Source organism: Solanum tuberosum, unplaced genomic scaffold (genome assembly GCF_000226075.1).
Source record: "Solanum tuberosum cultivar DM 1-3 516 R44 unplaced genomic scaffold, SolTub_3.0 scf00021, whole genome shotgun sequence".
In the NCBI taxonomy this organism is placed as follows: Eukaryota; Viridiplantae; Streptophyta; class Magnoliopsida; order Solanales; family Solanaceae; genus Solanum; species Solanum tuberosum.
In genome coordinates this window covers 1,375,750-1,400,848 of record NW_006238947.1, presented here as the reverse complement: position 1 = coordinate 1,400,848, position 25,099 = coordinate 1,375,750, and the positions used below count along the sequence as shown (strand labels likewise).

Below are 25,099 nucleotides of genomic sequence, written 5' to 3'. Positions count from 1 at the left end.
GTGGTGACTGCGGTCAAGTTTCAACATTGTTTGAACTTGATCAACATCGTTGAACATTGAAGATTAAGGTTGAAGACACAATCAAAAGTTGTTGAGAGAAAGTTGAAAATGGAGAATCTTGCCAAGGTGGAGATTTGTTAAATTTGACAAGATTCAAAATGTGAAGATTTGGTAGTTAGGAAGATAATTCTTCATTGGTACAAAAGTCAAGATAACATCTTTTGTAGGTGAAATTTAGGTGAACCATAAAATGGTTTCACAAGGTAAATCTTGACATTTTGACACATTGTGATGTCATGGATGACATCAATAGGAAGAATTCACTCCTATAAATAGGTAGTTCCTAATTCATTTGTGACACACCTCTCACTTGCCTTCTCATCTTCAAAGGCATTTGATCTTCTTTCTCTCTTGTAATATTTCACTTGTACTCTTTTGGAGTGAAATAAATATTGGTTGGTTGTGTCCGAGGAGTAGGCAAAAGAAAACAAAAGTTTGCCGAACCTCGTTAATTCCTGGTGTTCTTTTTATTGTTGTCTCATCTACTATTTATTAGCTACCTTTAGATATAGGAGTTGTGATTTCATTACTCTCTATATATTCGGCTTCCGCAACAGTTATGTCTATTGACGGACATTACATTTGGTCTGATGTGCTTTCGTGATCTGGTTTATGAGGAGTTGAAGGGTAAAGCTAGAGATGCAGTTATCGTGTTGATTGAACAAGAACGCGAAGGTGAGCAGATTGACAGAGGTTTATTGAAGAATGTGCTTGATATATTCGTTGGAATTGGAATGGGGTATATGGAGTATTACGAGAATGATTTTGAAGATGCAATGCTTAAACATACTGCAGCTTATTATTCTCGAAAAGCTTCAAGTTGGATTGTGGAAGATTCGTGTCCAGATTATATGTTGAAGGCAGAGGACTGCTTGAAAAAAGAAAAAGATAGAGTGTCTCATTATCTCCATGTTATTAGTGAGACGAAATTTTTAGAGAAAGTGCAAAACGAATTATTGGTTGTATATACGAATGAGTTACTTGAGAAGGAGCATTCTGGATGTCGAGTATTGCTTAGAGATGATAAGGTAGAGGATTTATCTCGAATGTATAGGCTATTCCACAGAATCAACAAGGGATTGGAACCTGTTTCAATTATGTTTAAGCAGCACGTCGTTGCTGAAGGCATGGTTTTGGTGCAACAGGTTGAAGATACGACAAATAGCAAGTCTGAAACTCCATTCTTTGTTAGAAAGTTGATTGAGCTTTACGATAAGTATATGGCTTATGTTACAAACTGTTTTGCTAATAACTCTCTGTTTCATAAGGCTCTCAAGGAGGCATTTGAGGTCTTCTGCAACAAGATTGTATCTGGTTGTTCAAGTGCAGAGCTTCTTGCTTCTTATTGTGATAATATTCTTAAGAAAGGCGGAAGTGAAAAACTCAGTGATGATGCTATTGAGGAGACGTTGGATAAGGTGGTCAAGCTTCTCGCATACATTAATGACAAAGACCTTTTCGCGGAGTTCTGCAGGAAGAAGCTTTCTCGTCGATTGCTCTTTGATAAAAGTGCGAATGATGAACACGAAAGGTTTATCTTAACAAAGCTAAAGCAACAGTGTGGTGGACAGTTTACATCAAAGATGGAGGGAATGCTGACAGACTTGACTTTGGCTAAGGAAAATCAGAACAATTTTCAAGAATATCTCACCAACAACCCGAGTACGAGTCCTGGAATTGATTTCTCTGTCACAGTTCTTACAAGTGGATTCTGGCCTAGTTATAAATCTTGTGATTTGAGTCTTCCTGTGGAAATGGCTAAGTGTGTACAAGTGTTCAACGAATTCTATCAGACAAAAACGAAACACAGGAAATTGACATGGATTTATTCATTGGGTACGTGTAACGTCAATGGGAAGTTTGATTCAAAAACCATTGAATTGATTCTGGGAACTTATCAGGCTGCTGTTCTGTTATTGTTTAATTCGTCAGACAGATTGAGTTACTCAGAAATCAAAAGTCAGTTAAATTTGGCTGACGACGACTTGATCAGATTGCTTCAATCCCTTTCATGTGCCAAGTATAAAATTCTGATTAAGGAACCTAGCAATACAATTGTTTCGTCATCTGATCATTTTGAATTCAACTCCAAGTTCACTGACAGGATGGGGCGGATTAGGGTCCCATTACCTCCTGTGGATGAAAGGAAAAAGGTGGTCGAGGATGTAGGCAAAGATAGACGCTATGCAATTGATGCTTGTATTGTGCGTATTATGAAGAGTCGGAAAGTTCTTCCTCATCAACAACTAGTAGCGGAGTGTGTTGAGTATTTGAGCTCAATGTTTAACGCCTGACTTAAAAGCAATCAAAAAACAAATGGAAGATCTCATCACTAGAGATTACTTGGAAAGAGACCAAGAGAACCCAAATTTGTTCAAGTATTTAGCCTAAATCAGTAATCTAGTTATTTAGGATTTGTTATTTTTGGTTTTATTTAATTATATCTAGTTAGAATTTGTTTGTCGTATTTCTATATATTGAATAAAAATTTTTGTCTTTAGTTTAATTTGTTTCTTACTATTATATGAATCCTGATTCTGCTCCTTTCTTCATACTGTTATCAACTTGTAATGAATTGTACATCTTATTGAGTTTCTCTAATTCAATCAAATAAATTCAAGTGCTTCTAAGCATAATCATGAAAATTACTTGTAGAATTTATTGATGGGTACATAATGAACATACATAATTTGACATAAATAGTTGTACAAACAACCTTATTTGATACCATATCACTCATTTCCACAACTATTCCAACACATACATTACCTGTTACATTCGCGATGATAATTGCTGAACAATTTAGTCTAAAGTCTAAAATGCAACAGAGTGGAAGTGCCATCCAGCCCTTTGTTATTGAAATAAGTTGTGAACTCCTTAATCGTCGTTTCCCTGTACTTTGGAGGATTCTGTTCTGATATCAGCTCCTTTATAGGTCCATACAGCCTATGTGTTGTCACACAATTCGTCATGAAGAAGCATGCCAACGATATTCTTGGACCAACTTTATTTGCCAGTACTCTATGATCAACGCTTTTGAACTTGTCATTCGTTATATGCTGAAAATGATCGAGTCAAAAATATCATAAGTTATAAGATAATTATGTTTCTGATACAGATATGCTAAATGTAACACTACTTGCCTGTAGAAGATCTCCTATATTGACCACGAGTGCTCCGGGAGTAGGGGGAACATCTACCCAATGGTTCTGATGTAGGACTTGGAGACCGCCTATGTTGTCTTGGAGAAGCACGGTGAGGAAGTCGTTGTCAGCATGCTTACTGGTGCCTAGAGTAAGTTCAGGTTGTGGACATGCTGGATAATATTGGCCTATAGCAAGAAGCCCCTCTGCACAACCCATATCCTTGAGGTGATTTGGTTCTAGGCCAATAGCCTCGGACACTAGTTCAAATAGAGTGTCACCTAATGTCATCACTTGGTTCGTGTACTCAAGGAGAATATCCCTATCACAAATGCACAATAAGCAAATTAAAATACAATACAATATTCAAACCTCTCTATAACGATGTTGTTTGTTTGACCATAATACCTGCAGACAGAAGGAAGTTGTTCGGGCTTTGGAGGTATAGGAGCTATAGTGGCACGAAAAGTGTCCCTCCAGTTGGTTACTGGTGCTCTAAACAGATCAAAATTGCTGTTAAATGTGAACTCTTTTGTCAAGTCTCGCGTATACCACTGCCTCTTCACCTCAGTATCTTGCTCAAAGAACCTGGTAACACCGTCTTTCATTGCATCCATAACATGACTAGGAATCCCATGATTGATCACTTGAAAGAAACCCCAACTCTCGGATGCATGGCCAACTTCTTGGACTATGTTCTTTCGTTTGATCGGATCTTCCATGATGCCATCAAGATCAATTATTGGAAACTTGATGAACTTGTTGTTGTTGTGACTTCTCGAATCTTCAACCTTTAATGGTTGTACAAACATTCTTGGTACTTTGATTATACCTGCATCGACTAGTCCCTTAACACCGGCTTTCGTCTTATCAAAGGCTTGTAGTTCAGCCATTCTTTCATACTTTGCTACATATGTGTTGAACTTGATCACTTCCATTTTTCTTATGCTTTTGTCTAAATCTGAGATTGTAAGTTAAATCTACCTTGTAAAAGTTAAAGATACACATATATACAAATTAAGAGTATATATATATATATATATCTTATTGGATTGTTTCCAAAATTAGATATTCACTAACTAACCAAATTATTACTAAAAATTGCTAATGTTTGAAGATTAGAACTGAGTTTAAAAATAATGCTTCTGCTAGTTGATAATACTCCATGTGATATAATAATAATTTCAGTCTGTAGTTTTGTCCTATCATGAAGCTTCAATGCAATTATGCAAATACCTGGACAGCTTGTTTTTTTATTTAATTAAGTTTAGGCCAATATAGAATGTTTAAAATATTCCCATACATAAAATTTTATGGTATTTATATTATGTGTACATTTACATTCATATCTCAAATAGAAATGACATAGATGAGCCAAATTTTTAATTGATAACATGTGAAAAAGTTAAAGTTGATTTTTTTAGAATATCATAGATTGTTTTAGTAAAGTTTCTAGAATAGTCTAGTGTAGTATCTAGGATAAATATCTTGTAGAAAATCATATATTTGTAGAAAATCATAAAATAGTTTAGATCTCGTTGTATCTAGAACCATCCCTATATAGCTAAGTATAAACACGGAATGATCTTGTACAACTAAGTCTTCCAAAACTCTTCCTTCTCCTTTCTAGCTTCCTCTGCTTTAGTTGAATCTTTCGATATTAGTTAATGATCTTGGGCAAGCAGAACATTTTTCAATTATACTTTTCTTCGACCATTCTGATCTACATGGCATAAATAAGTCTTTTCTCGTCAATTTTCGAACATGTATGTTGAGTTGTTAATGGAATCACGAAGATTTGTTATCTAATCTTGTTTACTAATTAGGCATTAGATCTCTAATTAACCTAATTATTATAATTAAATTGCTTGTTTTTGAAGATCAGTTCTAAGTTTGAGCAACTTTCACATATAACAAACACAAAATTCATATTTGTATGCTATAACAAAGTTTGCATAATTGCGCTCCATAACAAACATATATATGTATAATTCGCTATACATATACAAAAAAAAACAAGTTGTATAAATCTGTTTTGGTTATACATATACAAAAAGAATCAATTGTATAAAGTGAGCGAGCGAGATCTGGGAGAGGGGAGAGAGGGGAACGAAAATATATGTATATATACAATTTTTACGCATTTTATGCATTTGTGTTTTTGTATAAAGTGAGAGAAACGAGTGAGAGAGCGAGATCTGGGAGAGTGGCGAGCTAGATCTGGGAGAGGGGAGAGAGGGGAACGAAAATATATGTATATATACAATTTTCTTTCGCTTTATACAAACACAAACGCATTTTATACAATTTGCGTTTTTTGTATAAAGTGAGAGAGGCGAGTGAGAGAGTGAGATCTGGGAGAGTGGCGAGCGAGATCTGGGAGAGAGGGAAACGAAAATATATGTATATATACAATTTTCTCTCACTTTATACAAACACAAACGCACTTTATACACTTGCGTTTGTATAAAAAACAAGAGAGGTGAGGAAGAGAACGAGAGTGGCGAGTGAGATTCACCAGGAGAGAGGTGAAATAGCAACAATTTGCTATGAGGTACAATTAAATCAAACTATATTTATAGCATTTAATTTGAATTAATAGTTTGCTATTATATACAATTTTACCTTAAAAATAAAGCTTCTGCTAGTTGATACCGACATTTAGCCCATAATGTACATATTTTATGTTAAAGAGCCATGTGATATGAATGATACAATAATAATTTCACTTTGTATCTTTATCCTATTATGATATGAAGCTTCAATACAATCATGCTGATACTTAATTAGCTTGTTTTTATTTAACTGAGTTTAGGCCAATCTAGACCGTTAGTGTGACATTTTAATATTAATAAAAATATAGCATATATCACACTATATATCATGTTATGTCTATTTGTGGACTATATATTTGTGTCTCTTTACTCTCATCAATTGTGGAAGAAAGTGATCATTAGTTGTTACTTGTTAGTAACTTATGTAACCAACAAACTCTTCATTTATCCAATTTACTATCCGTTATCCTCCTATTCATTGTAAGGAAAAATTCATCACCTATAAATAGTGATGTCTTCCTTTGGATTGTGGACAAGAGATGGATATGAGAAAGAAGATAACATAATAAGTAACTTCTTTCCTTTTTTGACTCTAAGGTGATATACAAAGTGACTAATAAGTGAGTCTGATTTGATAAAATCAAGCAAAAAACATTGTAAGACAGATTCTAGTGTTGGACTGTTGGGGCAAGCTCACGTGCACCTGGACTAATTTCACGGGATTATTTCGAATTCTTAATAGTCTAGCAGCAAGATCAGATACAAAATCTTGTGATCACCATACCATGCCTATATGGTGTAATGGGTTTAAAGCTGTAAAAAGCCAGATAATTCCACAGAACCTACTAAACAAAACCCGATTGTCCTAAACCAAGAAACGAAATCCAACAAAGAGAAATTATGTTAATTTTGGGGCAGGATAAGGGAACCTGCTAAATCCAACAGAGGTTGTTACTCCATAACCGCGACTCCTCCAACAGCTTTGATCTTTTCTATGATTTCATTAGCCTCCTCTTTGGTTACTCCTTGTTTAAGTATAGCAGGAGCCTTTTCGACCAGTTCCTTGGCTTCCTTTAGACCTAGACTCGTGAAGGATCTAACCTCTTTGATCACCTTGATTTTTGAAGCTGCATCAAATTTCTCCAACTTGACGTCAAATGCTGTTTTCTCTACCTTCTTCTCCTCAGCCTTTGCCGGTCCACCACCTGCTCCTCCCATTGCACCCAAATCCATGCCTTCTACTGAAATTTGTTTCAAATTAGGGTGCCTTAGTATCTCCCTGAGTAAAGGACCAATTTGTCTACGCTCTTCTGGGGCTAAAGCAGCAATACGTTCAGCAAGCTGAACTATCTTGTCTGATGGTGGGGGTCTAGGACCATATGGATCATATGCAGCAGGATATTTGTACCTTATGGGCTTGGCATTAGGATCTCTGGGAACAAAATCAGGTTGAAATGAACGAGACTGCAAAGGCCCTATAATTTCACGTAGAGCTGTACAGGTTTGGATTGGTCTTAACCGTGCTATGAGCTTCATGCTTAAGATATCACTTTCCAAGCAATGAATTGCAAATGACGCTAGCTTGATCAGAATTTCATACACGTGTTGTGCTAATGCAGAAGAACTCAGATAATTTCCACTTCAACCACTTGGTAAAGCTTGTGCTTTACACTCCTGCCTTGAAAAGAAAATTCGACATTCAGCTGATATAATACAAACAAAAAAAACAGTCCAATCACCCTATTCATCAATAGACACAAACACATTAATTGCTCAGAAACTAAAACTTCCATTGGTTTAGTTTATGAACAGACACTAATAAAAGTTCCTAAAATTTACAAGTTGAAATGAAGCTTTACAGTGATATAACTAAAATCAGGGAGAATATATGACTTTAGATTGACACAATCATCAGTGTATTATAAACGCAACGCAACGCAACACACTAAAGATTGATAACAGGCCAGTTTTCATCTTCAATAATAACATAAAAAAGGCAAATGTGACATACAGATAACAACTACGGCAAAGAATGAACAAGACTGAAACTAAAGTGACAATAGAGAATGCATCTCATAAAAAAAATTCAAATTGAACTTTTTTACATCATTTTTACTAGGAAAACTAGTTGTTCATCTATCAAAGGAAACACAGAACTATCATTTGCTGTTCTTGCAGCAGACTGCAAAGACGAATACAATTAATTCCAGAAATTTACTAACTGCTAACACCTAAGGACAGCTCAACCATAAAGCAGTGGCTTTAGGCCCAAAAATTAACCAAATTCAGTTTCGAAAACATACCGAAGATGCAGAAAAAAGAAAAAAAATCCAGCAAGAAGCAAAGATTAAACGAAGAACCAAAAGCACAGCAGACAAAAGAGGAAGAGTTTTTCAATTAAGAAAAAAAAGAGTCGCGCTAACAGTTGAATAGGCCAAACTTATGATATTTTCCTTTGATTTTAAATTATCATTTCTATAGGTAGCCGAAGCACAGCTACATAAATATTCACACAGAGCTAAGAAAAATTGAACCTGAGGATTTTCAAGCAGCACATAGATCCAATTCAGAAGTCACATTTCACCAAATCAAAAAAAGAAGAAGTAGGGTTTATGGCTCATGAACACTAACGGAAGGAAATTCGTGAATGGAAGATATAAATGAAGAGACTTACGACTTTAAATCCTCCGGAGAAAGAGATCGCCGCCGTGAGAGATTCCGGCGAGTGCGGTGTCGACTGGCCGAAGAAGACGGGTGAAATTTGAAATTTAGGGCTGAGAGAAAAAAATAAGAATCGGTTTGGGCCCATAAATTGGGCATTGGACTCATTGCAGTCCTACATCGGCCCAATCCCACGAAAAAGTTACACTTTTGACCACTGGTTGATTTTTAATTTTTGTCCTTTCGAGTGACTAACACCTGTTTCTTGGGAATCGAACCCACGATATTGGCTTTGATATCATTTGTTAGGGTCAAGCGTTTACTATTATGACAATTTTGCCAAGTTTATTTTTAAACGAAGTTCACCAAGTAAGCGTCATGTTCGATCATAATTTCGACCTGAGCCACTCAATCCCTCGTGGATCGTGCCATAGGCAATATATTGACATTACCCAATAATAATTTCTTTAAGAAGAAGCATAACTTGTGTTATAATAATTTTAAAAAATTAAATACAACGTAAATAACAGGATAAAAATTGGCTATACGGTGCAATTTCTACTTGCTACATCAAAGTAGGAGATATGGGAATCATCATTAAATTTTAAATTTATGTTTAATTTTATTTTACTTAGACAATTCGAAGTGGTTGAAAAAGTAGTTGCTTGAAAATAGAATTTTAGTTTTTTTATAACTATATCAATGGGCGATCACGTAACACTTTCTTTATGACCTAAGTGTAGACAAGAAATTACACTTATGTCAAAACTTGTTCCGAACTTAATACTTTATCAATGGGACAATCGGGATCAAAAGTTCAAGTACATTAATTCCAAGGCCATTCTTGCAAATTACCCGTATAAATAGAATGAACTAGCCACTTTTCGCCTATGTCTTTAACAAATAGCCACTATTATGAAGTTCCATTTTTTATTAGTGACAAATGTTTGGTAGTTGGTACAACCAAAAAAATAGAAAAAAGGACAATTTTGGACAGATATTTGCTACATTGATTTTTTCTTTCTTTCTAATTTGTATATATTATGACTTCATGATGTATATTATCATAAATCACTTTCATAAATTATAGAAGTTCGAGAAAATTGAGAAATAGCAAATATAATAAATATATTAAGATTCTATAGGTATAATTTCGATAATTGCGCTGCATAGCTATAGTCTTGTTTGCTATGGAGAATGTGGTTGTATATTTCCGTCCGTTTATATATTTCGCTTGTCAATATACAAACAGGGTAATTTTTTATGAATTTTTCATAAATCATATACAAATAGCTAGGGTAAACATATATAAAATTCTGAATTTATACAATCAAGAACTGAATTGTACAAATTCTAAATTTATACAATTCAACCGAATTAAATAAGGCGAATAGCAAAATTGGGTGAAACTATACCTGTAAACTAGAATTTTCCTAAACAATAGCTATAACATTTAATATGGTTTAAATGTTTGGCACAACTTTCCCAATTTAGTTTGATGCCTTCTTCTTTTTTTTTTGGTCTATCAATAAAGGCAATTTGTATTTTCACTACACTTGACATCAAATTTTGAATGGGACAATGGGTGGTCCATAAGTCACAACTTGCATTGATTGGATTTATTGTTTGTTTATTTATTGCATTTTTCAAAGTCAACAATGGATGACTCACTTAATTATGGCTACAAATTTGGAATCTTGTATTATCCATCTAATTATTAAAAAAAAGTCTCAAATCTTGCCCTCGAAGAAGTGGTCTAGTAGTCAATGAAGTAGTGGATTGAGAAATGAGAACCATGAAGTTCAAGGTTTAAATTTAAGTGATTTCTTCGTGTGTGTCTAAGTATTGATAAATAGAGATACTCGATGTCTGTTCTGGTCGGAGATAACATCTACTAGACATGTGGACGCAAACTGACCAAGACATCACTTTTGTAAAAAGAAAGAGTCTCAAAATCTTGATATAAATTACTATATCCTATTGATGAATAAGAGAACAAGAGATATCAAGAAAATGGATACAAATGAATCAAAACATGATAGAAAAAGTGAGTTAAAAGCCTTTGATGACACAAAATCTGGTGTCAAAGGACTTGTTGATGCAGGAGTAAATAAAGTCCCTCAGATATTCATTTCACCTCCAGATACACACTCAAATTCCACCACAGGACAGTTCATATTTCCAGTCATAGACCTCCAAGACATTGATAGTCATGATCAAATCAATCGAAAAGAACTCATTGAGAAAGTCCGCGATGCATCAGAGACATGGGGTTTCTTCCAAGTGATCAATCATGGCGTTCCATGTGATGTTATGGCAGAAATGATTCGAGGTGTTTGTAGTTTTCATGAACAAGATAATGATATCAAGAAACAATGGTATACGCGAGAGTTTACTAAAAGAGTTGTTTACAATAGTAATTTTGATTTGTATAGTGCACCAGCAACTAATTGGAGGGATACTTTTTCCTGCATTATGGCTCCTAATCCTCCTAGTCCTGAAGAATGGCCTCCAATCTGTAGGTATGTCATTTATATGATACATGGTCTAAAAGGGGTTCGATTGAATCCTCTTCGTTGAAAAAGCATACCGATAAGTATGAAATTCGTTGAATCCCCTTGACAGAAGACCAGTAGCTAAGCTATGAATTCTGCTAAGGGTGTTCAAGATTTTGCATATGTATAATATAAAATGACTTATATGTGGATAGCATAATTTTGCGATTGAGGGTGTTTAACTGACCGCCCTTCCTACCACATAGCTACTCCGATCCCCTGCAGATATAAGTTGTGACACACTATCATTTCTTGAATCCCCGTGTTAGAATTCCTGATTCCGACACTGATACTGTTTTGTGTTTTCTTTATGATGTGGTAAAGGGATATCATTGTTAAATACTCTGAGGAAGTGAAGAAACTCGGGCGTTCTTTGTTTGAACTATTAGCAGAAGCACTTGGTCTCAATAGAAACTATCTCAATGACATGGATTGTGATAAAGGACTGTCAGTTGCATGTCACTATTATCCAGCTTGTCCAGAACCAGAACTTACCTTAGGTGCTAGTAAACATGCTGATGACGGATTCTTGACTTTGCTTCTTCAAGACCATATAGGGGGATTGCAAGTTCTTCATCGAAATCATTGGGTTGATGTCCCTCCTACCCCTGGTGCTCTTGTTGTAAATATCGCAGATCTTCTGCAGGTATGTCTTCTCACCAATCTGTATTGAAAATGAGTAGCTCGTTGGCTACACTTTGAGCCGGTGAATCCCTCTCAGGATTGTAGCATTGAGGGTCTTTTCATATTCATATGATGTGCATAGATGATTTAAGGTATATCGGAGCCTTGTCCCGACACCTATACAGTTCATGTCATATGTTAGAGGCTTCATAGACTAATGTACCGGTCATGTGTATACTTGAGTTACATTATACAGAATCAGTGGACTCATAGGGAGTCACTATTTCATAATATGCACTGATCTCTAATTTCACACACACACACATATGTTGTGTGATTATGTCGAAAGAAGTATGTTCAAATGAACCAACAGCAAGTCGTTAGGTCCATCACCGGGACAACTTGTCCAGTGCATGAAACATTCCATGTTTATGCGAAGTTCAGGGAAGGGCCACACCCCAAGAGGGTGTAATATAGGCAGCCTACCCTGACACAAACATCAGTGCGTCAAAACAACAGTACAATGATTAATTTGAGTTATTCTCTAATATTACTAGACTTGAAGGTTATTCATGCAGAGAAAACAAGTACTAATGTTGTTTGTCATGAAAATGTACAGTTAATATCAAATGACAAGTTTAAAAGCGTTGAACATCGCGTACTGGCAAATCGTGTTGGTCCTAGGATATCGATAGCATGCTTCTTCTCCACATTTTTCCTAGCATCGTCAAGACTTTATGGTCCTATTAAGGAGTTGTTATCAGAAGAAAATCCATCAAAATACAGAGAAACAACAATTCAGGAATATGCTGCCTATTTTACTGCAAAGGGACTTGATGGGACTTCTGCTCTACAACATTTTCGACTTTAAACTATCTTTTCATTTGTCTCTTCATGCTGCTTATTCAAAGTAAATAGATGTTATATTGTAACACATATTAGTATAGATAATCACTATTTATGCATTGTAATCTTCAAGTTATAAAGAATCTCATAAGTTACTTTCTTGGTTATTTTGAAATTCCTAGCTTGTTTCTCCTTTTATTTTCATTTTCTCCGACTCAACAATTCATTCATCAGCCTTCTGTTCAAAGTTGAAGCAAGATGATCTGACATGATTGTGTCTCAAGTGAATTCTAGGCATTACAACGATAACAACAACAATGACTACGACTCAATCCAAAGTAAGTTGAGTCGGCTATATAACTATGTCACTCAACCAAGACAGGTCAAAGTTTCTAGATTTTGAAGATATGCATGGTTGATATAGGAGTTTAGATTAGTACGAGTAATACCGATGGTGTGTTTCCTCTTCCTCCATTGCTTCATGGATCAGAACTTTGAAGTGGTTGTATTTGCCAGCTAATGCAGGATAAGATAATGAAATCATGACGTTGACGAATTTGTCTTGAAGCTGAACAAAAAAATAACTGGACTTTGCTAGACATCTCTTTCTTTGATTTCGACTAATACTTAGGTGATATGAAAATTAATTTGTATGAATCTTAACTTTCACAAAAGCTAAAATCTCTAAATAAATACTGATTGTTCCAAAAGAATAAGAAAAATGGAAGTGATCAACACAAATGAAGCAAAGTATGACAGAAAGGCTGAACTACAAGCCTTTGATGAGACGAAAGCTGGTGTTAAGGGACTAGTCGATGCAGGTATCACCAAAGTACCAAGAATTTTTGTTCAACCATCAACGATCGAAGATTCAACAATTCACAGCAACAAGAAGTTCAGTTTTCCAATAATTGATTTTGATGGCATCAAGGAAGATCTGATCAAACGAAAGAAGATAGTCCAGGAAGTCGGTCAAGCATCCGAGACTTGGGGATTCTTTCAAGTGATCAATCATGGGATTCCTAGTCATGTTATGGAGGAAATGAAAGACGGGGTTATCAGGTTCTTTGAGCAAGATACTGAGGTAAAGAAACAGTGGTATACGCGAGACTTCATCAAAGTGTTTCAATATAACAGCAATTTTGATCTGTTTGGAGCACCAGTAACCAATTGGAGGGACACTTTTACTGCCATCATAGCTCCTACACCTCCAAATCCTGAAATCTTACCTTCTGTCTGCAGGTATTAGTTGCATACCTCTCAATAATAGTCATCCTATATAACAACATTTCACTAGAACGGCCAAGTTATTTTAACCAATTTTTTATGTTATGTTATACTCCCTCTATCCCAATTTATGTGACACCGTTTGACTTAGCACAAAGTTTATGACATAAAAGAATTTTGAAGTTTGTGTCTAAAACACTCCTTCACCATTTGTGCGGTTATAAATCATTTCATTAAAAGGGTAAAATAGAAATTTTAAAGTTAAATTGTTTTTCAATTATAGAAAGGTGACATTCTTTTTGGGACGGACAAAAAGGGGGAAATGAGAAGAGATCTCTAGCAAGCTTTTTGAAATGAATAATCAGTATGGTATCTTTCTTGTTGTACTCAATTTTCTATACTAAAGCAATTCTGTTCAGGAATCAGAATCAACGGTAGATTATAATACCGTGTCTTGTGAGGAAGAAACACTGAAATTCAAAACAAAGACAGATCAAAGAATTAAGATCAGTACCAGTAATACCGATGATGCATGTACTCTTTCTCCATTTCCTTGTGAACCAGAACTTTAAACTGGTCTTCTTTTCCAGCTGGCGACGATGACAAATTTGTCTTGAAGCTGAATAAAAAATGTATCTTGACTTTGTTAAAACTGACAATTCTTAGTTGCATTATTTATTGATTTATCTCTTTCATTTTGACTAATTCTTAGTTGATGTGCAAATAAAGTTGTATATATCTTAACATTTACAAGATATTCAATACATATGAGACATATTTTACTTTAATTATCAGCTAAGAAAAAAATGGAGGTGATCAACACAAATGAAGTTCAGGTTCCAAGTGAAGCAAAGTATGACAGAAAGGCTGAACTACAAGCTTTTGATGAGACGAAAGCCGGTGTTAAGGGACTAGTCGATACAGGTATCACCAAAGTACCAAGAATGTTTGTTCAACCATCAAATATTGAAGATTCAAAAATTCACAGCAACAAGAAGTTCAGTTTTCCAATAATTGATTTTGATGGTATCAAGGAAGATCCGATCAAGCGAAAGAACATAGTCCAGGAAGTCAGTCAAGCATCCGAGACTTGGGGATTCTTTCAAGTGATCAATCATGGGATTCCTAGTCATGTTCTGGAGGAAATGAAAGACGGTGTTATCAGTTTCTTTGAACAAGATACTGAGGAGAAGAAACAGTGGTATACGCGAGATTTGACAAAAGTGTTTACATTTAACAGCAATTTTGACCTGTTTGGAGCACCAGTTACCAACTGGAGGGATACTTTTACTGCCACCACAGCTCCTATACCTCCAAAACCTGAAGAATTACCTTCTGTCTGCAGGTATCGTAAATTTTACTCTACAATCCTACCCTACTATAACAACATTTCACTATAACGGTGAAACTTATATTTCGAACAGATTTTTCATGTTATGTTATGTTATATTATATGTTCTCTGTAACAGTATTTTCAATAGCATCCATATTAAGACAAATGACATCGTTATAGAGAGGTTTGACTGTATTTGCTAATTGTGAATCTATGATAGGGATGTTCTCCTTGAGTACACAAACCAAGTGATAAAGTTAGGTGATACTCTATTTGGAATACTGTCTGAAGCTATTGGCCTCGAACCAAACCACCTCAAGGATATGGGTTGTGCCGAGGGTCTTATGGCATTAGGCCATTATTATCCAGAATGTCCACAACCTGAACTAACTCTAGGCACCAGTAAGCATGCTGACAATGACTTCCTCACCGTGCTTCTCCAAGACAACATAGGCGGTCTCCAAGTCCTACATCAGAACCATTGGGTAGATGTTCCCCCTACTCCCGGAGCTCTCGTGGTGAATATAGGAGATATTCTACAGGCAAGTAGTTTTGCATTTAAGCATACCTGTTTAGAAACATACATTTCTTATCACTTATGATACTTTTGACTCAATCATTTTCAGCTTATATCAAATGACAAGTTCAAAAGTGTTGATCATAGAGTACTGGCTAATAAGGTCGGTCCAAGGGTATCGTTGGCATGCTTCTTCATGACAAATTTTGTTCCAACACAAAGGTTGTATGGACCTATAAAGGAGCTGATATCAGAACACAATCCTCCAAAGTACAGGGAAACGACGATTAAGGAGTTCACAACTTATTTCAATAACAAAGGGCTGGATGGCACTTCCACTCTGTTGCATTTTAGACTTTAAACCAAATAGTTCAAGCAATTATTGGTTCAATTATAATAGGTAAGGTGTGTGTTGGAGTAGTTGTGGAAATGATAGATATTTTATCAAACAAAGATTTGTAAAACTATATATGTCAAACTATGTATGTTCATTATGTAACCATCAATAAGTTCTACTCATAGCAAGTAATTTTCATGATTATGATTTAGATGCACTTCTTGTTATGTTCATTACTCATAGGGAGATGAAGAGGGATTTACATACGGTTTTCATTGACATAGAAAAAGCTTATGCTAAAGTCCTTAGGGGGATCTTTGGAGGTGTTAGGAGGCTAAAGTTGTAGCTTACATTAGAGCAATTGAGGATATGTGTGATGAAGCCAAGACCGAGTAAGGACACTGGGAGAAGACTCGGATCATTTTCCATTCGTAATGGGTTGTCGCTGGGGATTAACTATTAACCTGTTTCTATTTGCTTTGGTGATAGATGTACTGGTGCGGCATATTCAATGAGAGGTGTCATGGTGTAAAGATAAAATAATGTTGATTGATGAGACACGCGACTGAGTTAACGATAGGTTGGAGATATAGAGACAAACCTTGTAGTCTAAAGGGTTTATAGGTTGGAGGTTTGGAGACAGACCCTGGAGTTTAAAGGGTTTATAGGTTGAGTAGGACTAAGACAAAATATTTGGAGTGTAAATTGAGTGATGTAACTCACGTGACAAATGTTGATGTAAGGATTGAAACCCAAGTCATTTCCAAGAAAGGACATTTCAAGTATATGTGGTCAATAATCCAAGGAAGTGGGAGATTGATGATGGCGTTACCAATCGTATTGGAGTGGTGAAATGGAAGTTGGCATCCAATCTCTTGTGTAATAAGAAGGTTCCACCTAGCCTTAAAGATAAGTTTTATATAGTGATGGTCAGACTATCTATGTAGTATGGGAGGAGTGTTGATTGACCGGTTAAAAACTCGGATGTCCAGAAGATGAGAGTAGCAGAAATAAGGATGTTGAGATAGATGTGTGGGCATACTAAGAGTGATGAGATCAAGAACGAAGCTATTGGGACAAGGTGAACGAACCCAACGCTATGTGAACTCACATACCTCTTTAGGGATCAACCCTTGGCGAAATCCGCAACAAAAATCTCAAGAACTTGACGAAATCTTGTCCTTTCTCCTCTTTTCTCTTCTTGAACCTTTTTCCAAAACCCTAGCGTAAATTTTGAGTGCGTAAACTGAACCAATTCAGTTTAGACCCCAAATAAATTACTAAAAATGAAATAACTTAATTGGGTAAGGAAAAGACCAAAATACCCCTCTTAAATCCGGGTAACTTTTCTTATCTAGACAGCCCGACTTCAAACGGGCATTTATCCTTCATACGAGCTCAAAAATTAGCAAACTTGGTGGTGTTGGAAAGAGGATTCCTAGACCTTTCATTTGATATCTTATAGGCCACCTAACTCATCACGTACTGAAAGTTATGGTCGTTTGAAGTTGACCCAAAACTCATACTTAGCATAACTTGCCAAAATTTTCAAATTTGCTCTTTCCAAAAATAGTTCTTTCTAATTCTAGTTCTTTCTAAGGCGGGATGTTACAATCTATAGCCAACAACGGGTAGTATGAACATGTGGTTATTCTGCCTTATCAGAAAAGTCACAACCCTTCGGAAATGTTACAATTCCTTAGGAAAGTCACAACCATTCAGAAAAGTCACAATCCTTCAATGTGAAAAGTTGTCTTCTTTTAATGTAATATAATTATTAAAATAAATAAATATAATATAATATAAAATATAGAAGATATACTAAATTGGATGTTTTAAGAAGAAGAAGAACCGAAAATTCATGGTTTAAAAATGTGAGGAAATCCACAATTTATAGCCAACAAAGGGTAGTATAAACATGTGTTTATTAGAAAGGTTACAAACCATTTGAAAATGTCACAACTCATTGAAAAGATCACAACTCTTTGGAAAAGTCACAACCGTTCAATGTGAAATGTTGTATGAGTGTTTTAAGTTGGGGACATGGGCGGAGCTACGTGGAACCTAGGGGGTTACCCGAACCCCATTAGTCGAAAAATTACATTGTATATGTAAGGTCAAATTCTGATTTTATGGGTATATTAATTAAAATGAACCCCCTCAACACTAAAGAGAATGATAGCAGAATGGTCGAGGGGTTCAAGTTCTACCGGAAAGGGCTAAGTCTGAATCTCACTGTGCGCAATAGTTTTTTTTGGAAAAATTACCTGGATGAGTACCTTTTAATAAATGATTACTGATTGTAGCGATATTTTTTATTTATTACCATTTATAGCAATACTATGTTAAATCTGCAATATGTATTATAAGTAAATTATGTATGCATATATATTATAATTGTTTTGTTTAAATATATTATGCTTGTTGGGTAAGAAATTGACACATTGTATTATAATTGTATTAAAATGTGTGATAAATGTATTATTCATCAATAAAACTTGTATTATATGTGAATAATAAATTGTTCTTTGTAATATGCATTAAAATTGTATTATAAATGTATTAAAAATGATCAAGTGAAAAAAAATATTATTGCTATAAATGGTAAATATTTTTTTAATATAGTATATTTATGTAAGTTTCCCTTCTTTTTTTACTTTAGAAAGGTTGAGGAGTTTTGGGCCCAGATTCCCAAACAAATGAAAAGGCCTCATTGGTTCAATGTGAAGATTTATCCTTTTTTATTTTTTATTATTTTCTTTTTATGCTATTTCTTTTTTTTTTTCAATTTGTCTTTGTTTAAATTTATTAGCAACATTCTTTGTAAATTTTTCTTTTATTCTTCTTATTTATATTTTTCATTTTGTTTCTACATAGTTCTCTTTTTGTGTACTAAGTTGAAAAAACGATAAATTTTTATTAAATTTTAAATTGAGTTAGAAAAAATATTTATATAAAATAAAGTATATTAAATTTAACCGAATGAAGAAATATTAAAATTGTGAATATTTTTTTAACAAATCTATTTAATTTAATTTTCTTTCTTTAATTTCATTGTTTCTTTTTTTCAATTTTATTCTAAGGAGATGAAAATTAAACTAATCTTATTTGATTTATTGATCATTTGTTTTTTTACAAATGACTAACCTAGTAAATTGAATTAAATGAACTAAAAAATATGATGATGTCATTTATTTATTTTCTAAATATGTCAACTTTTACCCCTTTTAAAAAATCTTGGTGGATTTTATAGTAACATATCATAATTTTTTTTATAAAAAAAATCAAAATAAAATAAAACACAACAAAACTTAAAGAAAAAAAGAGCACAGGAGTTTGAAAAAAAAACCTCGATGGAGCAGGGTAAAAAGTAAGAAGAACCTAAACGCGGCATAACAAGACAAGTTAAATTTAGCGAGTTAAGATTAATATTTTTCTTTCCCATCTCACGTGTTTATTACTTTATACTTCGAACCCCCTTCGCGAACATCCTGGCTCCGCCACTGGTTGGGGACATTATAGTAATTTAACATTCAAGTTTAGAAGTTTATGCTTTTAATATAATGTAGTACTAGTTCTTAAATACGTGTGTTGCACATGTGTTTTATTAACAAAAGTATCAACTAAAATCTGTACTTTATGGGCTAAATAATACTTATTAAAATCTTAGCAATTTAATTATAATAATTAGGTCAATTAGAGATCTAATAATGCCAATTTAGTAAACAAATGCAACAAGATTAGACAACAAATCTTCGTGATTCCATTATGGGCTAAATGTCAGTATCAACTAGCAGAAGCTTTATTTTTTAACTTAGAACTGATCTTAAAAAATGAGCAATTTAATTATAATAATTAGGTTAATTAGAGATCTAATGCTTAATTAGTAAACAAATGCAACAAGATTAGACAACAAATCTTCGTGATTCCATTAATAACTCAACATACATGTTCGGAAATCAATGAGAAAATACTTATTTATGCCAAGATTAGACAACAAATCTTCGTGATTCCTTTAACAACATACATGTTCGGAAATCAATGAGAAAATACTTATTTATGTCAAGATTAGACAACAAATCTTTGTGATTCCATTAACAACATACATGTTCGAAAATCAATGAGAAAATACTTATTTATGCCAAGATTAGACAACAAATCTTCGTGATTCCTTTAACAACATACATGTTCGGAAATCAATGAGAAAATACTTATTTATGCCAAGATTAGACAACAAATCTTCATGATTCCATTTGTTTTATTTAAAAAGATATGTAAAAGGAAAATGACTGAGTTTTCTAAGAATCGATTAAACTTACGATTTAAGCAAATCGTATTCTCAAAAGAACAGAGTCGCCACTTAATTTTTTAGTAAAAATCAAGAAAAAAAACCTAAAGCTTTCAAAAGATCTAAACAGATAAAATCGATTGAAAAGGGTTCGAGTTCAATGTACATTCCGAGAAGGTGTTAGGCCCTCGGAATGCCCGCTAACTTGCGGTTGACCGGCGATTTGACTAAAAATAGCTTTGACTAATTTTGAGAAATTTAACATAGGAATATTAAATAAATTACAATATTTAATTAATTTTGAGAAAATAATTAGATAAACGACACATTTTTTTAATTTTATTTTGGAGAAAAGAAATTCAAAATGACACATTTGGCTTGTGACACAAAGTGATTAGAATTTTAATAAAACTAGATTAATTAAAATTTATTTAATTCATTTTTAAAATAATAATTTGAACCAATTTAATAAATTAAAGCGTGAGACCATTTTAAATCAATTGGTAAAAACAGAACACGCACAATTTTATTTTTGGTTCATTTGAGAAAAGTGTTAACTTAAAACCATTTAAATAAGCAAGATGGTTAAAGGAAGAGGCATTCAAAACATATCTTTTAAAGAACAAAAGATTTAATTAAAATAAAATATGGCTGATATATTTGATTAGTAAGACAAATGAATACAAAAACAAATAAAAGAATGCATTAAAAGTAAGCCATTACAAAGAAAATAACTTATCGTTTGGGGAATTTAATTAGGTTAGTTAACAATTTTAAAAGTTAGAGTCATCACACAACAAACAATAAATAATCATAATTAAATAATTAAAGAGTCGGGAAAAATTGAATTTGGGCCCTTCTTGGGCCAAATTCGCTGCTGATTTTGGGCTTAGGCTCAATTCCCGTTTTTGTATACACTGGTTGTATATCAGTGTATATCGGATGAATACAACCCATTTTTTTGTATATAAGACTGTATACAATCCTTTTGACGCCTGCAACCTGTATTTTCATTTTTTCAAACCCGTATACTTCATTTCCGTCTGTATACTGCTGTATACAGCAGGTACGCAGCCTATTTTCGACCTTTCCGGAGCTAGAAAATTTAATTTCCAGTACTGTCTTGCTACTTTTAACCTGTACACCATTTTTGCTGACACAGTTGACTCAACATAAAGGATTTGAGCCTCTTATGGCTCCGTCTTGAAATGTGGGGAAAGAAAAATAGGAGTTCACGGGGAACTCATACAGATTTACATGCAACGACAAAAGGAATAGAGATTAGTATGTTAAAAGAGAGAAGAGGAAGGGGCTGTAACATTTTTACGCAACAAATAATATCAAAATGATGACTTAACCGGCTTCCCAAAAAATAAGATAAAGGGGGCATTGCCATGACATATTGGGAAGCAAATACGGGACAAATAAGTTTTATCATAAATAATAAAGAAAAAAGAAAATTTCCAGCCTCAAAAGAAAGTAGACAGCATGCAAGTATATCATATATATTAACGAAGAGCAATGACGTAAGATCCTTTTAAACATGACAAATACATTTTTGGTCAAAAATCATGTTCGATTGACAATACTAATGTTAAAAGAGGGAAAAACTAACCATTTATTTATGAACTGGAATGTTCTGAACGTTTTGCTGGAGTTTCTCTTGTTAGAAAATAATTGGGTTGGGAATTTGGGCTAAAAGAAAGAATGGGCTAGAGTATGGGAATTGGAAAAAGGATTGGGCCCAGGGAATTGGAAAAGGAATGGCTAGTAAGTTACAATTTTAATCGAATTGAGTGGTCAATTGTATTACGAATTTAGCCGATGAATTATGAATGTAGCCAAATTGAATTCATTTAGTAAATTCGGCTAGTAATTAAATAAGACGAATTAATATAAATTAATTAATGAGCTTCTTGATCTTAACGAAATAAAATAATTAACTTAATTATAAACCAAATAGTTTAAAAATATAAACTATTATATAACTAAACTAATTAACCGAATATTTAATTAAAGCAAATAAAAAAATTGAGATGATTTTCGTATATTTATAAAATATGCTAATTATATAATATATATATATATATATATATATATATATTCCAAAACGTGATAAAATTACATAAAACTAACTTGAAAATAATTTGAATTTTATAAAGTCAATTATTTCAAATAGTTTGAAATTTTTAAGAAGCTCGATGATTAATTTATATTGTGGAGGTCCAAAATTGGGTGTCAACACCATTAACAACATACATGCTCGAAAATCAATGAGAAAATACTTATTTATGCCATGTAGATCAGAATAGTAGAAGAATGGTATAATCGGAAAACATTCTGCTAGCCCAAGATCGTTAACTAAGGTCGGAAGATTCAACTAAAGAAGAGGAAGCTAGAAAGGAGAAGGAAGAGTTTGGAAGACTTAGCTATGTACAAGATCATTCCGTGTTTATACTTAACATGGATGGTTCTAGATACAATGAGATCTAAACTATTTTATGATTTTCTACAATTATTTGATTCTCTAGAACATCTACAAGAAAATTCTCTATCTTCTACTCTGAATATTTCTACGAGATGTTTATTCTAGATCTACACTAGACTATTCTAGAAACTTTACTAGAACAATTTATGATATTCCAAAAAATTCAACTTTAACTTTTTCACATGTTATCAGTTAAAAATTTGACTCATCTATGTTAAAAATGTACAAATAATATAAATACCATAATATATATAGGACAAAACTATAGACTGAAATTATTCTTATTTCATTCATATCACGTGGAATATTATCAACTAGCAGAAGCATTATTTTTAAGGAAACTTACATAAATATACTATATTAAAAAAATATTTACCATTTATAGCAATAATATTTTTTTTTTCACTTGATCATTTTTAATACATTTATAATATAGTTTTAATGTATATTACAAAGAACAATTTATTATTCACATATAATACAAGTTTTATTGATGAATAATATATTTATCACACATTTTAATACACTTATAATACAATGTGTCAATTTCTTACCAAACAAGCATAATATATTTAAACAAAACAGTTATAATATGTATGCATACATAATTCACTTTTAATACATATTGCAGATTTAACATAGTATTGCTATAAATGGTAATAAATAAAAAATATCGCTACAACCAGTAATCATTTATTAAAAGGTACTCATCCAAGTAATTTTTCCTATTTTTAATTAATTAATTTAGGTGATGTGCAAATTAATTTGTATATATGTGTTATGTGTATCTTTAACTTTTACAAGGTAGACTTAACTTAAAATCTGAGATTTAGACAAAAGCATAAGAAAAATGGGAGTGATGAAGATCAACACAAATGAAGCAAAGTATGAAAGAATGGCTGAACTACAAGCCTTTGATAAGACGAAAGCCGGTGTTAAGGGACTAGTCGATGCAGGTATAATCAAAGTACCATCAATGTTTGTACAACCATTAAAGGTTGAAGATTGGAGATGTCACAACAACAACAAGTTCATCAAGTTTCCAATAATTGATCTTGATGGCATCATGGAAGATCCGATCAAACGAAAGAACATAGTCCAAGAAGTTGGTCATGCATCAGAGAGTTGGGGTTTCTTTCAAGTGATCAATCATGGGATTCCTAGTCATGTTATGGAGGCAATGAAAGACGGTGTTACCAGGTTCTTTGAGCAAGATACTGAGGTGAAGAAGCAGTGGTATACGCGAGACTTGACAAAAGAGTTCACATTTAACAGCAATTTTGATCTGTTTAGAGCACCAGTAACCAACTGGAGGGACACTTTTCGTGCCACTATAGCTCCTATACCTCCAAAGCCCGAACAACTCCCTTCTGTCTGCAAGTATTATGGTCAAACAAATAACATCGTTATAGAGAGGTTTGAATATTGTATTGTATTTTAATTTTCTTATTGTGCATTTGTGATAGGGATATTCTCCTTGAGTACACGAACCAAGTGATGACATTAGGTGACACTCTATTTGAACTAGTGTCCGAGGCTATTGGCCTAGAACCAAATCACCTCAAGGATATGGGTTGTGCAGAGGGGCTTCTTGCTATAGGCCAATATTATCCAGCATGTCCACAACCTGAACTTACTCTAGGCACCAGTAAGCATGCTGACAACGACTTCCTCACCGTGCTTCTCCAAGACAACATAGGCGGTCTCCAAGTCCTACATCAGAACCATTGGGTAGATGTTCCCCCTACTCCCGGAGCACTCGTGGTCAATATAGGAGATCTTCTACAGGCAAATAGTGTCACATTTATCATATCTGTATCAGAAACATAATTATCTTATAACTTATGATATTTTTGACACATAATTTTCAGCTTATAACGAATGACAAGTTCAAAAGTGTTGATCACAGAGTACTGGCAAATAAAGTTGGTACAAGGGTATCAATGGCGTGCTTCTTCATGACGAATTGTGTGACAACACATAGGCTGTATGGACCTATAAAGGAGCTGATATCAGAACAGAATCCTCCAAAGTACAGGGAAACGACGATTAAGGAGTTCACAACTTATTTCAATAACAAAGGGCTGGATGGCACTTCCACTCTGTTGCATTTTAGACTTTAGACTAAATTGTTCAGCAATTATCATCGCGAATGTAACAGGTAATGTATGTGTTGGAATAGTTGTGGATATGAGAGATATTGTATCAAATAAGGTTGTTTGTACAACTATTTATGTCAAATTATGTACCCATCAATAAATTCTACAAGTAATTTTCATGATTATGCTTAGAAGCACTTGAATTATTTGATTGAATTAGAGAAACTCAATAAGATGTACAATTCATACAAGTTGATAACAGTATGAAGAAAGGAGCAGAATCACCCAAAACTACTTATAATAGTAAGAAACAAATTAAACTAAGACAAAAAAAATTTATTCATATATGAAATACGACAAACAAAT

The 25,099-nt window shown here is 33.7% G+C and overlaps 5 protein-coding genes and 1 pseudogene across 7 annotated transcripts; 4 read left to right on the top strand and 2 right to left on the bottom strand.

Annotated features, from left to right (window-relative positions):
* The first annotated feature begins 424 nt into the window (after positions 1-424).
* LOC102588415 (cullin-1-like) lies at positions 425-2,451 on the top strand (annotated as a pseudogene).
* Positions 2,452-2,721: 270 nt separating this feature from the next.
* Positions 2,722-4,141, bottom strand: LOC102588092 (1-aminocyclopropane-1-carboxylate oxidase homolog 1-like). The gene is made up of 3 exons (XM_006341170.2): positions 3,612-4,141; positions 3,204-3,525; positions 2,722-3,119 (listed from the first exon to the last, which is right to left on the bottom strand). The coding sequence occupies exons 1-3, from the start codon at positions 4,139-4,141 to the stop codon at positions 2,868-2,870; spliced, it is 1,104 nt and encodes a 367-aa protein (XP_006341232.2). The 3' UTR covers positions 2,722-2,867.
* A 2,227-nt stretch (positions 4,142-6,368) lies between these two features.
* On the bottom strand, positions 6,369-8,538 carry LOC102598332 (50S ribosomal protein L7/L12). 2 transcript variants are annotated; one of them, XM_006341033.2, is made up of 2 exons: positions 8,433-8,538; positions 6,369-7,436 (listed from the first exon to the last, which is right to left on the bottom strand). In XM_006341033.2, the coding sequence occupies exon 2, from the start codon at positions 7,292-7,294 to the stop codon at positions 6,710-6,712; it is 585 nt and encodes a 194-aa protein (XP_006341095.1). In that variant the 5' UTR covers positions 7,295-7,436; positions 8,433-8,538; the 3' UTR covers positions 6,369-6,709. The 2 variants fall into 2 exon arrangements, with proteins under 2 accessions (XP_006341095.1, XP_015161480.1); XM_015305994.1 differs by having other exon boundaries at positions 6,369-7,432.
* A 1,789-nt stretch (positions 8,539-10,327) lies between these two features.
* Positions 10,328-12,611, top strand: LOC102598009 (1-aminocyclopropane-1-carboxylate oxidase homolog 1-like). The gene is made up of 3 exons (XM_006341032.2): positions 10,328-10,941; positions 11,299-11,620; positions 12,218-12,611. Exons 1-3 carry the CDS (start codon positions 10,403-10,405, stop codon positions 12,467-12,469), a joined length of 1,113 nt encoding a protein of 370 aa, XP_006341094.1. The 5' UTR covers positions 10,328-10,402; the 3' UTR covers positions 12,470-12,611.
* Positions 12,612-12,764: 153 nt separating this feature from the next.
* LOC102597152 (1-aminocyclopropane-1-carboxylate oxidase homolog 1-like) lies at positions 12,765-16,062 on the top strand. 2 transcript variants are annotated; one of them, XM_006341030.2, is made up of 3 exons: positions 12,765-13,686; positions 15,225-15,546; positions 15,631-16,062. In XM_006341030.2, the coding sequence occupies exons 1-3, from the start codon at positions 13,166-13,168 to the stop codon at positions 15,880-15,882; spliced, it is 1,095 nt and encodes a 364-aa protein (XP_006341092.1). In that variant the 5' UTR covers positions 12,765-13,165; the 3' UTR covers positions 15,883-16,062. The 2 variants fall into 2 exon arrangements, with proteins under 2 accessions (XP_006341092.1, XP_006341091.1); XM_006341029.2 differs by lacking the exon at positions 12,765-13,686 and adding an exon at positions 14,395-15,016.
* Positions 16,063-23,456: 7,394 nt separating this feature from the next.
* On the top strand, positions 23,457-24,839 carry LOC102597688 (1-aminocyclopropane-1-carboxylate oxidase homolog 1-like). The gene is made up of 3 exons (XM_006341031.2): positions 23,457-24,014; positions 24,101-24,422; positions 24,506-24,839. The coding sequence occupies exons 1-3, from the start codon at positions 23,485-23,487 to the stop codon at positions 24,755-24,757; spliced, it is 1,104 nt and encodes a 367-aa protein (XP_006341093.1). The 5' UTR covers positions 23,457-23,484; the 3' UTR covers positions 24,758-24,839.
* The last annotated feature ends 260 nt before the right edge of the window (positions 24,840-25,099 follow it).